Source organism: Onthophagus taurus, chromosome 6 (assembly GCF_036711975.1).
Source record: "Onthophagus taurus isolate NC chromosome 6, IU_Otau_3.0, whole genome shotgun sequence".
Classification (NCBI taxonomy): Eukaryota; Metazoa; Arthropoda; class Insecta; order Coleoptera; family Scarabaeidae; genus Onthophagus; species Onthophagus taurus.
The window spans coordinates 1,843,203-1,860,652 of record NC_091971.1 but is presented as its reverse complement, the minus strand read 5'-3'; the positions used below and the strand labels follow the sequence as shown (position 1 = coordinate 1,860,652).

At 34.6% G+C, this 17,450-nt stretch overlaps 1 protein-coding gene across 3 annotated transcripts in view; it reads left to right on the top strand.

Annotated features, from left to right (window-relative positions):
- The window catches only part of LOC111424848 (protein Wnt-10a-like), a 46,011-nt gene extending 30,025 nt beyond the window's left edge, over positions 1 to 15,986 (top strand). For all 3 annotated transcript variants that reach the window (XM_071196685.1, XM_071196686.1, XM_023058539.2), the window contains 2 exons: positions 14,787 to 15,067; positions 15,123 to 15,986. In XM_071196685.1, coding sequence (XP_071052786.1) covers positions 14,787 to 15,067; positions 15,123 to 15,644 — 803 coding nt within the window. In that variant the 3' untranslated portion in view covers positions 15,645 to 15,986. The remainder of the gene's footprint in view (positions 1 to 14,786; positions 15,068 to 15,122) is intronic.
- The last annotated feature ends 1,464 nt before the right edge of the window (positions 15,987 to 17,450 follow it).

Below are 17,450 nucleotides of genomic sequence, written 5' to 3'. Positions count from 1 at the left end.
TACTGGGCACTGCCGATTAAAAGCACACCTCAACTTGTTGGGTTGAGACGACGATGTTGAATGCCGACTATGTGCGGAGGAAGCAGAGACGGTTGAGCATGTTTTATGCCACTGCCCTGCCGTTAACCGTATCAGATTCTCGATTTTTGGGTCGCAGTTTATCTCCTCAAAAGATCTGAATGACCTTTCGCCGAGCAAGGTATTAATGTTCGTTAAGAGCATCTATCGGGGTACAATAGATCCTTAGGGTCGCGGTGCAAGGTTGGTTGGTCCGCCTACCCGATATGTATTCTATGTAATGTAATGTAATGTAATGTAATGTAATGTAATGTAATGTACACTATCTCCGGATAAATTTCCGGATAATTTAGGAAATTATAGTGAGGAACAGGGAGAGCGGTTCCATCCGGATCTAAAAGTGATGGAGGAATGGTATCACGGTCGATGGGATTGTCACATGATGGTAGATTACTGCTGGTCTTTAAAAAGAGATTATCCCCTGAAAAATTATAAAAGAAAAACTCGTAAAAGGTGTTTGATGGAAATATAACATATATTTTCGACATTTTCCTCTCTATTTTCTTCGATGTATCCTAATTTTTCAAAACAAAACTGACATTATAAATATATCTGTTATTTTGTTTCAAAATCAATCTTATATCTAGGGCAACAAAAACACTGTAGAGCAATGTAATCAATAGATTTCTCTCACGTTTCTTTCATGTTTTCACATCTCAATCAAAACTATTAAACCTTCTCGTACAGTTGCAAGAAAGTGTTACGTCTTCAACCTGTGTAATTTGTAACGTATTATTAGTTGATTATCAACAATACCATCGATGGAATGAGTTGAAATAAAAAAAGGAGAGTTGATCCATTAGTTCAAGAATAATATTTAAAGTATTCTTCCGTGAATTACACTTAACCACCATTAGGGTCGGTCGACAGTCTTAAGTGTTGCTGCTGCCAATAAAGGCGACAACACATTGTGATTCCGATGCAGGAAGTGATTAGAATCGAACGTCGATAGCGGAACGAGTCTCGGGGCGAGAGAGTTGAATGAATTCCTTGGCAGATTTTACGAGAAATGTCTATTTACGGTTTATACCCGTGCCATAATTTGAGCCGTGAGTGCCACTAAAGCCGGACGGTACACGAACAATGAACACAACATTTTCTAGGCGCAGACTTATTTCTGCTAAAGAGCGCATAAAAATGGGTTTATGAACGCGTAAAGTTTACAACAAAAGAGACCGGACCGAAATAACCGCGATTGTTGACTCAAAATGGCTAAGAATTTTCGCAATTAAATGCGTCAGTTTTCTATGCAACATTGTTTTATAAGGAACCGCCGTGGGTTTTATAACAAAAGTCTATTTTCTATTGTATTAACTTATAATTGTCTAATATATATTTCTGTTTCAAAAAAATTATACCTACCACACAAGAAGAATTAATTTTATAGACTTTTACTACCTGAAATAGAATTATCACATCGATAGTAGGTAATAACTCTCAGATGAGGTTGCATTAAAAAAGAAAAATTTAAAAATCTTCCCGCATACCAACACACAACTGTGGCCATTACACACCAACACCCGGAGGGGTGTTGATATATTAACACGGCGCTAGGTGGTATGGTGGCTATTGTCGCCTCCCCATTTACAACGATTGTGTCCGGTCGTCAATGGGGTGACGACAACGGTACACCGGTCGAACCTACCGCAAAGTCGATATATTTTCTCGAACGAGCCGGCCAACGTGTCATCCCGATGGCACAAAGACCGCCCAGAACGCAAATAGATTTGTTAGACTTGGGGCGACGTTTGTCCCCTCTGACACAAGACGAAGACGTCTCAATACCCAACAACTTCTCCCAACAGGTATACCTACAAGACAATTGAAATCAACATCATCAACGCCAGATGAACGTCAAAAATGTTAAAAATACTAATTGAAAAGTTTCCAAAACGAGACATTTAGGTCAACGCGTTTGAAAAAGGGATTTGGTGACATTTACAAGATGTAAACGTCGAGATCCTTTGTGTAATTTTGATTACTTTGTATGTTTATATTCGCCCATAAAGAATTTTATTATATTATTCAATTAAAATTTAACATTTATGAGATAAAAAGCAACAGTTTTTGCAAACAACAAATTGCGATTGCAAAATATTTTACTTAATTAGATTTTATTAAAGTAACGCCATCTCAACGTAGACGAAACAACCTTTTTAATACTTACACTGACCGCAACGTCACCATTACACCACCCAAAGAAAAACAATTGGGTACATTAGCGACGATTAACAATTGCCTCGGTTCGGTAATAATTATGCAAATGAGTAGTTACGATAAATCCGGCGGCGGTTAATTCTCGCTCATTTGTCACGGTTTAACGGTTCGCGTCCTTTCGAATCGCCACGCTGCCGCTGCGCCATTACGCCGCCGGTAATGAAGAAATTAGCGATCGGACCGCTCCCGGGCAACGCTTACTTCGACGTTTCGAAATTGACGTTGCCTCGTAGCCGCCCCTCGACGCTTTGCGCGCGCGTGAAAGTTAATTGACGTATCGCGCACTCGATTAATTTACGCTCATTTTGCCCAGCTTTTTTACTTCCTTTTTTCATTTTTCGTCGTGCTTAACGCGCCTTCGTTTACGTTCCCACCGTGAATGATGTACAATTTTAATCGGATAATTACTGCGAGCGTGAGAGAGAGAATCAAATAGAATATTTCTTCTTAAGTTTATGTTGGGTTGATTTGAAAATGGTTATAGCCAAAAAATAAATTATTTACTATTTGCAAAACTTGAGATATGACAATGTAGTATTTAACATACAAGCGTTAACATGCATTTTAGAAGAAGTGCTCGTCCCGACGTTTTGATCTTGTTTCTGTTTTCATTTTATTTCGTGACAGTTTAAATTTTAAATTTTTAACATTTTAATAATATTTTAATATGTTTAAACACATGTGTTATATCTACATTTTCTAATTTTTAACAACTCTTTTTCTGACGATTTGGCTGATGATGACTAGGTGTAGTCGAAACCGGTACCATTAATAATAAATAATTTACAAGCAAGTAAGAAGTTTTTTATTAAATTAAATTAAACATTTTCCTTTACATACAGTGTGTCCCAGGATAGATGTTACAAGAGGTATAATGACTTAAAAAATTTTGAATTTTATTTTAAGGTTAAGGAATTAAGCCCTGGTTAGTGTGGAGAGAATTTTAAGTATATTATCATATTTTGAAAATCAACTCGGCCTAGATAATGAAGCGAAAACTATTTTTAGTTCAGGTAAAGTAAGCTTTTTGTTCCTGATACGGCAAAATATCATTGAGAAAAGTTGTTCAGAATGAGAAATTATGGCACTATGCAAAATTTCAGAAAGATATATCTATATTGATTAAACCACTATATTTTAGATAAAATTTTTTTACTGATAGAAAGACAGGCAATTTACTGCCAACAAGATGGACGCTCTGCACATTCTACAGCACGTGTAGCTGAATGGTTAAATTTAATATTTCAAGAAAAGATTATATCTAGAAATGGTCCAATTGCGTGACCTCGAAGGTCTCCCGACCTTACAATATTAGATTTCTTTCATGGGGTCGCCTTAAACAACTAGTTTTCGCTCTACCAATACCGAACAATCGAAAAATATTGAAAGAACGGATTTAGAGAACGTAGGCATCGTATAGAAAAGTGTGCAACAAAAGGTGGATGTTATGTTGAATAAACGACAGTTAAGTTTACGTTCGATTTTCTATAAATAAAATAAAATTATACAATATTTATGTTATTTAAACTAAAATGTGATGGTTCAACCAAAGTAGATAGATCCTCCTGAAATTTTGCATAGGACCGTATCATATTTCACATTTTAAACAACTTTTCTTAATAACATTTTTCAGTATCATGAACAAAAAGGTTACTTTACCTGAACTAAAAATAGTTTACGCTTCACTATCAATGACGAGTTGATATTCAATACATGAAAATATACTTAAAATTTTCTCCACACCAAGCAGGGCTTAATTCCTCAGCCTTAAAATAAAATTCAAAAATTTTTAAGTCTTTATACCTCTTGTAACATCTATCCTGGGACACACTGTATATATAAACTTGCAACATGGATTCCTACAACAATTATTTCCAATATTGTTTTCTCAAAAACTAAAAGCTATTTTTCAAAACGGGTTGGTTCACTGGAAAGAGGACACTCTTATTAACACTTTGAGAAATTTTCATACTCATATTCCAAGAACTGGATTTTATACGAATTTTTAAAACTTAATCGGCGAAAATTGCAAAATTCGAAAAAATTTTCGATTATTTCAAAAATTTTTTTCTCAAGAACTAACAGCGATTTTTCAAAACGGCTTGTTACATTAAAAAGAGGATACTTTAATTAATAATTGGTGGTATTTCCACAAGGATCCTTCAAAAAATGAATTTTATAGCGAATTTTGCAAGTTATCGATGAAAATTGCAACAACGCAAAATTTATCAAAGTTCAAATATTGTTTTCTCAAAAACTAAAAGTTATTTTTCAAAACGGGTTGGTTCATTGGAAAGAGGACACTCTTATTAACACTTTGGGAAATTTTCATACTCATATTCCAAGAACTGGATTTTATACGAATTTTTAAAACTTAATCGGCGAAAATTGCAAAATTCGAATAAATTTTCGATCATTTCAAAAATTTTTTCTTAAGAACTAACAGCGATTTTTCAAAACGGCTTGTTACATTAAAAAGAGGATACTTTAATTAATAACTGGTGATATTTCCACAAGGATCCTTCAAAAAATGAATTTTATAGCGAAATTTGCAAGTTATCGATGAAAATTGCAACAACGCAAAATTTATCAAAACTTCAAACATTGTTTTCTCAAAAACTAAAAGTTATTTTTCAAAACGGGTTGGTTCATTGGAAAGAGGACACTCTTATTAACACTTTGGGAAATTTTCATACTCATATTCCAAGAACTGGATTTTATACGAATTTTTAAAACTTAATCGGCGAAAATTGCAAAATTCGAAAAAATTTTCGATTATTTCAAAAATTTTTTTCTCAAGAACTAGCAGCGATTTTTCAAAACGGCTTGTTACATTAAAAAGAGGATACTTTAATTAATAATTGGTGATATTTCCACAAAGATCCTTCAAAAAATGAATTTTATAGCGAATTTTGCAAGTTATCGATGAAAATTGCAACAACGCAAAATTTATCAAAACTTCAAATATTGTTTTCTCAAAAACTAAAAGTTATTTTTCAAAACGGGTCGGTTCATTGGAAAGAGGACACTTTTATTAACACTTTGGGAAATTTTCATACTCATATTCCAAGAACTGGGTTTTATACGAATTTTTAAAACTTAATCGGCGAAAATTGCAAAATTCGAAAAAATTTTCGATTATTTCAAAAATTTTTTTCTCAAGAACTAACAACGATTTTTAAAAACGGCTTGTTACATTAAAAAGAGGATACTTTAATTAATAATTGGTTGTATTTCCACAAGGATCCTTCAAAAAATGAATTTTATAGCGAAATTTGCAAGTTATCGATGAAAATTGCAACAACGCAAAATTTATCAAAACTTCAAATATTGTTTTCTCAAAAACTAAAAGTTATTTTTCAAAACGGGTTGGTTCACTGGAAAGAAGACACTTTTATTAACACTTTGGGAAATTTTCATACTCATATTCCAAGAACTGGATTTTATACGAATTTTTAAAACTTAATCGGCGAAAATTGCAAAATTCGAAAAAATTTTCGATTATTTCAAAAATTTTTTTCTCAAGAACTAACAGCGATTTTTCAAAACGGCTTGTTACATTAAAAAGAGGATACTTCAATTAATAATTGGTGGTATTTCCACAAGGATCCTTCAAAAAATGAATTTTATAGCGAAATTTGCAAGTTATCGATGAAAATTGCAACAACGCAAAATTTATCAAAACTTCAAATATTGTTTTCTCAAAAACTAAAAGTTATTTTTCAAAACGGATTGGTTCATTGGAAAGAGGACACTCTTATTAACATTTTGGGAAATTTTCATACTCATATTCCAAGAATTGGATTTTATACGAATTTTTAAAACTTAATCGGCGAAAATTGTAAAATTCGAATAAATTTTCGATCATTTCAAAAATTTTTTTCTCAAGAACTAACAGCGATTTTTCAAAACGGCTTGTTACATTAAAAAGAGGATACTTTAATTAATAATTGCTGATATTTCCACAAGGATCCTTCAAAAATGAATTTTATAGCGAATTTTACAAGTTATCGATGAAAATTGCAACAACGCAAAATTTATCAAAACTTCAAATATTGTTTTCTCAAAAACTAAAAGTTATTTTTCAAAACGGGTTGGTTCATTGGAAAGAGGACACTCTTATTAACACTTTGGGAAATTTTCATACTCATATTCCAATAAATGGATTTTATACGAATTTTTAAAACTTAATCGGTGAAAATTGCAAAATTCGAAAAAATTGTCGGTCATTTCAAAAAATTTTTTCTCAAGAACTAACAGCGATTTTTCAAAACGGCTTGTTATATTAAAAAGAGAATACTTTAATTAATAATTGGTGATATTTCCACAAAGATCCTTCAAAAAATGAATTTTATAGCGAATTTTGCAAGTTATCGATGAAAATTGCAACAACGCAAAATTTATCAAAACTTCAAATATTGTTTTCTCAAAAACTAAAAGTTATTTTTCAAAACGGATTGGTTCATTGGAAAGAGGACACTCTTATTAACACTTTGGGAAATTTTCATACTCATATTCCAATAAATGGATTTTATACGAATTTTTAAAACTTAATCGGTGAAAATTGCAAAATTCGAAAAAATTGTCGGTCATTTCAAAAAATTTTTTCTCAAGAACTAACAGCGATTTTTCAAAACGGCTTGTTATATTAAAAAGAGAATACTTTAATTAATAATTGGTGATATTTCCACAAAGATCCTTCAAAAAATGAATTTTATAGCGAATTTTGCAAGTTATCGATGAAAATTGCAACAACGCAAAATTTATCAAAACTTCAAATATTGTTTTCTCAAAAACTAAAAGTTATTTTTCAAAACGGGTTGGTTCATTGGAAAGAGGACACTTTTATTAACACTTTGGGAAATTTTCATACTCATATTCCAAGAACTGAGTTTTATACGAATTTTTAAAACTTAATCGGCGAAAATTGCGACAGTTCTGTTAGTAATGAATGTGATGAAAACTAGACGAAACTACAACAAGAGATTTTATATATCGTATTGGGATTGTTACAATGAGGTTGCTAATGACAAACCTGATATAAATAATGTTGTATTCAATAAAAAAAGTCGTATTGGGGTTGAACTTGATTATTATCTGCAGTGTCCAACACCTAAAAGAGATTAGACTAATTCCTGTGAGTGGTCGAGTATCCAGCCGGATTTTAAATAATGACCGGATAGTTGTCGGATATCCGTTCTAATTTATTTCCATCATTTTTAGTTTTTGAGTTAAAAAATCCATTGAATGACCATTTTAGTCATTTCATCATTTTTCACAAGAAAAGCCTATTAGGGTAGTTTCATTAAAGGTTATTCTCTAGAGAAAGCGCAAAAGTGTCTAAAGATTACAAGATAGACCTAAATGTACATCGATAATGAAATAAAAATCCATTATTTATACTTTGAAAGTAGCCACTTTGACCAGTATTAATGGTTGGGTAAAGAAATTATCAGTCATCTTTAACGCCAAGTAGTCGGCACCCGATAATCCCGAGAGCTTTTTAGTTTACTCAGGAGATTTTCCCTCGCGTTAGTACCAATAAATTCGAAAGATTGCGATCTCGCCACCTATTTGGGGCCGATGAGAACCGCATCGCGTTTCGAATCTCACCGTGGCCGCGCGTTTCAACGCCGGTCACTAAATTCAATTGCAAATGAACCAGTCTTTCGCAATCCGGGCGTGACGGATTGAGACCGTACCGCGTTGGACAGCTCGGAGCTTTCACGCCCTGTCCAAATCTGCGCCGACGAAACGCGATGCAATTAAAATTTCCGCACATCGACTCGACGAAAAAGTGAGAAATATTTATGAGGAGGAGATAACTTCGACAAGAGGTCCAGTGAAGAAGAAAGGAGAAGTTGATGTTCGGGACGTCGATGTACGCAAAAAGGGTATGCGATTGGATTCTTTAAATCACTGTGCCATAATGCGCAATTCGTAAGCGTCCGTTGGCCACCGGTCGACAGTCGTCCATATCGGGAGCGGATAACTTTTTTTTTAGATGAAGAAGAACGGCTGGCGACATGGTGTGGCAATGAAAATCACCCTGTTGACTATAAACGTCGAGTATGCATTGTACGGCACGGACTTCGGGGCCGATCTCTTCAGTTCTAATTAAGAATTTTTACTTAAGTGGTATCATAGGAAAAAGCAATTATTGCGAAGAATCAAGCCGTATCTCCGATGTTTGTCGGCGACGGTTCATTTCTTTTTTCTATTTAAACGACATCACTTTGTAATGATGACCCTTTTTATCCAAACATTTATTTACAATTTACAGCTTCATGTTAAAAAATATGTATTCAAACTTTTGCATATTGCGAAATCGAGATTCCATCACGTCTTCTCGCACTTTGTTCCGTCGAATCGGAAACTTACGGCCCTTTGAAAGTCGCTCGTCGTCTCTCCAGATTGACGAACGCTTGCGGCTGTCAATCCATGTCACCTTACGAGCCTATGTTGAATGCATATCAAGTGGCAGATGTCACTTTGAAAATCGCTAAATACCCCGGCACAAGCTGCCGCTGTTGCAAGACGAATTACTCAGTCGTTCGGAGAGTAACACCTCTATTATACTCCACGCTGATATATGTATTGTTTCTTTACTTGGCTTAAAGAATATTTAATATGTAGAATATTTTCGAGTTTGAAACTTGTCCTCTCGCCAATTCAGCATTCCGATGGCTGGTTACTTGATGCCATTTCCCTTTTGAGGATAATTGCCTTGGCACCGTCTCGCACACTATGTTAATCCGCAAGACGAGTCCTGGACGTTCCAATTCATCTTCGTTTTCCTGAACGAGATTCTTCGGACGTGGTGGTCGGGACGTCCAGGACGCGAATCTTTCTGGAGGCCCGTTCGGCTGCCAGCCTGTCCAACTCGTCCTCTGGTCGCAGGATTTACGGTTGCCCGCCACGTAGAACAGTAGCTCGTCGTCTCCGTATATAGGCAGGCAGTGCTCAAAATTTTTATCTCTCCCTTATACCTTGTTTGTAGAGGAGTCGCGCGCGCGACCTCCTTCTCCGATCGTTTCCCCCCGTATACTTAAACAGATTTATAGCCATGGCAAGGACGCCTTATTTGCGAATGAAATCGGCGGAGAAGAGATCGGTTCGAGATTGAACCGACTACTTTTCGAAGAATATATCGAAGTAAGAATACGTCTATAGATTCAGATGGAGATTCCTATTTAACCATTGTTGATAAATCAAAAAAGATTGTTTATTGTGTTAATTTATTATTATTTTACGTTTATGGAAAATTTGTTTATACATATTATCAATTCAGGTATGCTCCGATATAATACAGAAATTCCTTTTTAACTACGTAAATATATGACAACAAGAGCGGACAAACATTGAAAGTATAAACGCATCCCTCACATATCGCAATATCTTTCGGTCATATCGTGAATCTAATCAAAATTGCGCATAACTCAGAGATGGTAATGGCAAGGTATTACCATGTAGAGAATTTACAATAAATTTATGCCGTACCATGAGATCGCCATTTTGCATTCTGGCCTTCTGGTCTTTGGAAAACTCAAACCATTCCAGCATATTAGGAGAGAGTTATTATTCTTCAAATAAGGAGAACATCTCAAATTGGAAATAATAGGCAATTTTAAAAGTTAAGCATAAATGGAAGTTTGCATTTTATCCAATTGGACTATACATTTATATGTTTAAAGTTTGAAGCTTCGTGATATACTTTAAAACAGTTCTTCTCTTCAAATACGATATGAAAACTACACAAAGGTATGTTTAAATTAGTGGTGGAATGGATATCCGGAAACTATTACTTAAAAAACCTATTACTTAGTACTCCACCATTCACAGGAATTAGTATCTCTTTTAGGTGTTGGACACTGCAGATTATAATCAAGTTCAACCCCAACAGGACTTTTTTCATTGAATACAACCTCATTGTAAAAATGCCAATACGATATATAAAATAAGTACGAAGGCTTTCACGGCCGGTGTGAATTAAACTAAAACTAGAACTAACACTAGAAACTTTCGGGTTTTGCCGTGCGTCTTTTAATAAAAGGTTTGACGTTTCGGATGCCATGTTACAACCTTCTTCAGAAACTGGTTCGAAGTGACGAGATCAAAAATCGGTAACTATATATAAGTCGGAAAAACTAATTAATAATCAGTTAACGCTAATTACAAGCTAATTAATAACTAATTGCGTCGCGTCCGGTGTGAGGCGGGAAGAGGTCTTCGTGTTCACCACCATCTTCCATGTTCTGCTAAGCTCCCAGCCATCCTCTCTGTTAACGTTATTTTTATGTCGATGGATCTCTATGGCTTCTCTTGTCAGTCTTTGGTAGTATCTGTTGTCCCTAGCCAGCACCTTTGTTTGTTCGAAGTCTATTCGGTGCCCCTCTGCATGGCAATGTTCCGCAACCGCCGACTGCTGGATCTTCTTCAGCCTTACATCCCTCTCATGCTCCTTGATGCGGCACTCGACGTTGCGTCCAGTTTGGCCAACATAAACCTTCCCACAACTACACGATAGTCGATAGACTTCCGCTCCTTTTAATGGAGTTAGTTTGTCCTTGGCTATCGGGAGTGTGTTCCGAATTTTGTTCCGCACTACGATGTCACATAGGGAAGACAGATAAATCCAAGTGGTTTTGTACTTACCGTGTCCCCTTTCCGCTTTCGCTGCTTGATGGCCTGGTTGATGTCCCTCGAAGTGTATCCATTCTTCTGCAGCACGCCTCGTAGAAAGTGTTGCTCCTTCTTCAAGTTCTCTCCTTCACATAGTCTCGCTGCTCGCTGAAATAATGTACGGATCACGGACCTCTTCTGTTGGGGATGATGATGTGAACATGCCTGTAAATACCTGTTGGTATGGGTCTTCTTTCGGTATACACCAAGTTCTATATCTCCATTTGTCGTTCTGGTGACCAATACATCTAGGAAAGGTAGTTTTTTGGCAGTTTCTGTTTCCATGGTGAACTTAATCATAGGATGTTGAGAGTTCAAGTGATCCAAGAACTCTTGGAGCCGTTTTTGACCATGTTGCCATATCACAAACGTGTCATCCACATATCGTAGCCATAGTTTTGGTCTCTTCTTCAAAGCGTCCTCTTCGAATAATTCCATGTAGAAATTAGCTATAACTGGCGATAGTGGAGATCCCATGGCTGCCCCTTCGAACTGCTCGTAAAATTCTCCTTTCCAGCTGAAATACGTCTACGATAAGCAATACTCCACCAGATCTGGCACGTATCCTGGTAAACCCTCCGGAATGAGTTTTCGGCGAAGACCCTCTAGGTACCCTAGTAAAAAGGGATTCCACATCGAAACTTACCAACATATCCCCAGCCTCCAGCTTTACACCTTTTACCGATTCCACAAAAATTCCGTGTTACCTGTAAAGGGAGACAGAATCTTTGCAAGATGTTTGGCCAGCTGGTATGTTGGGGAGTTGATGGCGCTGACGATAGGGCGGAGGGGGACGTCTGGTTTGTGAATCTTCGGTAGTCCGTAGATTCTTGGTGGTACCGGCGCCTGCACAAACAAACCTTTCTGCTGTTCTGCTGGAATTCCTGTGGTTTTTATCAGTTCCTTCATTTTTCTTACGATTTTGTCTGTGGGGTCTTTCTTGATCTTCCTGTAGGTGGCTGGGTCCAGTAGGTTCATCATTTTGTCGTCGTATTCTTTCCTGTCCATAACAACGGTGGCATTCCCCTTGTCTGCTGGTAACACGACGATTTCTGACTTTTCTTTTATAGATCGGAGTGCCTTCTTTTCACCAACCATCAAGTTGGATTTTGGTGGTTTTGCTGACTTCAATACTCTCGCAACTTCTTGTCGGATCTCTTCGGCTTTCAGTGCAGGCATCCCTCGAACAGCTGCTTCCACTTCGCAGATGATTTCCTCCTTTGGGACCTTCTTCGGGGCGATTGCGTAGTTTCGCACAAAGGTTTCGTCTTTCGTTAGTGGGACATTCGATCTGTTAATGACGATTGTTTCTACTGGTAAACTATTACTTTTCTTCTTTTGCGACCGGCGTTCCAGAGATTCAAACTTCTTGATGTGTGTGTCACGGGTCTTCTGAAATTCGCGATTAGCCTTCTCCATTGTTAGTCTGTCCACTTTGTCCCAGTCTTCTCCGGATATACAATTGGAAAGTGAGAGGTGGAGTCGTAGTAACTTCTCACTTATTTTTTGTAGATCATTGAAGGTCTTGTGGATTCTTTCTCGTAGCAGTGCTTGTTCTGTCCTAATCAAAATTCTACGTGCTGCAGCGGAGTCTTCTGCTTCACCTTCAAGAAGGTTGGCGTTACTTTCTTCTCTCTGCATCTTCGTAGAAAGGCCAAACTGCTCAACAGCTTGCATTGTCTAATTCGTGAGTTATCCAAATCCTTCATTTGTTTGTTGATATCCTCCCCATAAAGGTTAATAATATAAGTACGAAGGCTTTCACGGCCGGTGTGAATTAAACTAAAATTAGAACTAAAACTAGAACTAACACTAAAAACTTTCGGGTTTTGCCGTGCGTCTTTTAATAAAAGGTTTGACGTTTCGGATGCCATGTTGCAACCTTCTTCAGAAACTGTCGTTGTTATCACTTTCGATTATTAATTAAAGTATTGTCTTTTTAATGCAAAAAGCCGTTTTGAAAAATCACTTTTAGTTCATGAGAAATAAATTTTTGAAATGATCGAAAATTTTTTGAATTTTGCAATTTCCGCCGATTAAGTTTTAAAAATTCGTATAAACTTCATTTCTTGGAATATGAGTATGAAAATTTCGCAAAGTGTTAATAAAAGTGTCCTCTTTCCAATGAACCAACCCGTTTTGAAAAATAACTTTTAGCTTTTGAGAAAACAATATTTGAAGTTTTGATAAATTTTGCGTTGTTGCAATTTTCATCGATAACTTGCAAAATTCGCTATAACATTCATTTTTTGAAGGATCCTTGTGGAAATACAACCAATTATTAATTAAAGTATCCTCTTTTTAATGTAACAAGCCGTTTTGAAAAATCGCTGTTAGTTGTTGAGAAAAAATTTTTGAAATGATCGACAATTTTTTCGTATTTTGGAATTTTCGCCGATTAAGTTTTAAAAATTCGTATAAAATCCAGTTCTTGGAATATGAGTATGAAAATTTCCCAAAGTGTTAATAAGAGTGTCCTCTTTCCAATGAACCAACCCGTTTTGAAAAATAACTTTTAGTTTTTGAGAAAACAATATCTGAAGTTTTGATAAATTTTGCGTTGTTGCAATTTTCATCGATAACTTGCAAAATTCGCTATAAAATTCATTTTTTGAAGGATCCTTGTGGAAATACCACCAATTATTAATTAAAGTATCCTCTTTTTAATGTAACAAGCCGTTTTGAAAAATCGCTGTTAGTTGTTGAGAAAAAAATTTTTTAAATGATCGACAATTTTTTCGAATTTTGGAATTTTCGCCGATTAAGTTTTAAAAATTCGTATAAAATCCAGTTCTTGGAATATGAGTATGAAAATTTCCCAAAGTGTTAATAAGAGTGTCCTCTTTCCAATGAACCAACCCGTTTTGAAAAATAACTTTTAGTTTTTGAGAAAACAATATTTGAAGTTTTGATAAATTTTGCGTTGTTGCAATTTTCACCGATAACTTGCAAAATTCGCTATAAAATTCATTTTTTGAAGGATCCTTGTGGAAATATCACCAATTATTAATTAAAGTATCCTCTTTTTAATGTAACAAGCCGTTTTGAAAAATCGCTGTTAGTTGTTGAGAAAAAAATTTTTGAAATGATCGACAATTTTTTCGAATTTTGGAATTTTCGCCGATTAAGTTTTAAAAATTCGTATAAAATCCAGTTCTTGGAATATGAGTATGAAAATTCCCCAAAGTGTTAATAAAAGTATCCTCTTTCCAATGAACCAACCCGTTTTGAAAAATAACTTTTAGTTTTTGAGAAAACAATATTTGAAGTTTTGATAAATTTTGCGTTGTTGCAATTTTCATCGATAACTTGCAAAATTCGCTATAACATTCATTTTTTGAAGGATCCTTGTGGAAATATCACCAATTATTAATTAAAGTATCCTCTTTTTAATGTAACAAGCCGTTTTGAAAAATCGCTGTTAGTTCTTGAGAAATAAATTTTTGAAATGATCGTAAATTTTTTGAATTTTGCAATTTTCGCCGATTAAGTTTTAAAAATTCGTATAAACTCTATTTCTTGGAATATGAGTATGAAAATTTCGCAAAGTGTTAATAAAAGTATCCTCTTTCCAATGAACCAACCCGTTTTGAAAAATAACTTTTAGTTTTTGAGATAACAATATTTGAAGTTTTGATAAAATTTTTGATGTTGCAATTTTCATCGATAATGTACCAGAAATTATAACCATAATGGGCGGATAGATATACTAAAATAAATGTATGATATAAAAAAACGTTCAACAAAAACAAAAAAATATAAATCAACCTAGTAATTTACCTAATAAAATATATTTTATTTATTTTCAGGTTATAAGGAAACAGCATATATAAACGCTTTAGCTTCAGCAGGTGTAGTCATAGCTGTATCAAAAGCATGTCGACAAAACGATCTCCTTAGTTGTAGTTGTGACGCAAAATTAGATTCAATCGATCCAAAACCAAACAGCAACAAAAAATTTAAATGGAAAGGTTGTTCGGATAATCTCCAATTTGGGATGAAATTTGCAAAACTTTTCTTAGATAAAAGAATAACCGGCACAGACATATTTTCGCACATCAATTTACACAACAACCACGTAGGCAGATTAGTAAGTTAATTTTTATACATCATATTATTTTTACGCACAATATTTATTATTTTAGGTGGTTAAAAACAGTGTTGAAACCGTCTGTAAATGTCACGGTGTTTCCGGTAGTTGCACAATGAAAGCTTGTTGGACAAAAGCACCTTCTATAAGTAAAGTTGGGTTAGAATTAAAAAAGAAATATTCCCAAGCTATTCGTATTGAACAAAATAATTCAGGAAATGGAAGAAAAACGAATAATAAGAATAAAAAAAATAAAAAGGTTAAAAGAAGAAGATTCAAAGAAAAACATCTGATTGTAAAAGGACGAAAAAAACGTGAATTATTAAATAGTTTGGTGTTCTTTGAGACATCACCAAATTTTTGCGATGCAAACCCGATGCTCGATTTTGGTGGAACCGCCGGTAGACAATGTAATTTAACCGCTTCCGGTCCAGGCAACTGCTCGAATCTTTGTTGTGGAAGAGGTTACGATAAAATAGTTCGAAAACGAAACGATGCAATTTGTAAATTCGTTTGGTGTTGTAACGTGACTTGTGTCGATAATATAATTGAAGAAGAAGTTACAGTTTGCAAATAACTTTTTTAATTATGTTTTGTATGTACATATTAAATTAAATTAAAAAAAATAAACGAAGATGTAAATGTAATTTTAACCTGAGCTTGTAGTTAATTAAACTAATTTATTGTTTAGATTAGCATGTAAACATTCCCGCATTGTACCATTTTTTTAATTATTTAAATTAATTATAATTAAATATTATTATTCTATTTATTATTTTACAATAAGTAAGCAATCGGACTGAAACGTTGAAATGTAATATTTATTAAATAAAAATGAAATGTAATTGAAACTTTACAAGATCAGTATTAACTTAATATAATGATATGTGTATAAATAAATAAATGTTTTCGTTCATTACTTTGCGTTTCCATTAAATCTTGTTGAGAAGTACCGTTAAAAGAATTCAATATTTCCGTTTAAGAAGTAGAAAAAAGAAGTTACGGCAAACAAGGCGTCGCGCGTCGTTGGTATGTCATATTCCAAGGAACAGTTACTTAGTACGGCCATTGTAGACGACACAATAGATTTTCTCCAATTCCAGCAATTCAGAAAGTTATTTTACGACCGCAATTATCGCCGTGGAATATTTCCTTTTTCCACTCGGGCAAAGCGTATCGCGACTTGTTTACAAGTTAGAAAAGTGTGCGTTCGCCATACCGAATCCCATACCCGTAATTCCTTTTATAGATGGACGTGGGGATTTCCCGGTAAATTGTCTAAAAGCGGACCGTCGATGCACAAACTACGATGGCACGTGATCCTGCCAAATATGATCGCTTTTTTTTGATTTACCACCCGTATCGAGCGAATCTAAATAAGCAAAACGATCGTAAATTTATCATACAGACCATATATTTCGGGTCAGATAAAACAACATTCTACATTACACCAACTTTAATTAGACGGGTAACAAATCGAGTAGATATCGTTATGAGTATGTAGTTGGAACATCAAAAAAATTTTGTTTTCTTTATTTCGGATATTTTAAGCTATAATTTAAGACACAGTGTGTCTGTAAAGTAGCGGATATAGGCAATAAAATCATTATAAACGGAATATGAAAGAGGATTTTTTTCTGAATCTAGTACATTTAATATTAATATTGGTTACATAAGAAAATTTTCGAGAAAAATTACTTTATAGTTTAATTACTTCAAATTTATGACATAATAAAAATAGCAGTTGCCATGGGTAACTATGGTAACCAATTATTTTAAACAGTACGCTGAGTGTGTCATCATACTTTGGCTAATGAGTTGGCGATCAGGATATGTTGTATTAAAGAGGGTAGCTACTTACTTACTAAATCAGTTTTTGACTCATAGTAAGTTGTTTACAATAATTGGTTACCATGGCTACTGCTATTTTCAACATGTCAATAAATTTGAAGTAATTAAACTTTAAAGTACTTTTTCTCGAAAATTTTCTTATGTAAGCAATATTAATATTGACTGTACTAGATTCAGAAAGAAATCCTCTTTCATATTCTGTAATGAAAATGGGGGATTGCCGTTTGAAAAAAATATCGATGACGTCATAACTTGTTTAAAAATGGCGGAGGAAATTTAAAATCTACACCAAACAATAGCAACAAATTTAAATCATTAGACCCGTTTTAGGGATTTTTCCATAAAGCGTTTATAAAGATTTTATCGCCTATATCCGTTACTTTAGGGACATACTGTATAACTCGCTTCTTAACTCGCAAAAATTCAGGAAAAGCGAACAATCAATATTTGCAGACTGGAAATGATAACTGGAATATAACGTGAACAACGAACTTCGAAACTATACCAGATAAGAATATAATATTCAGATTTG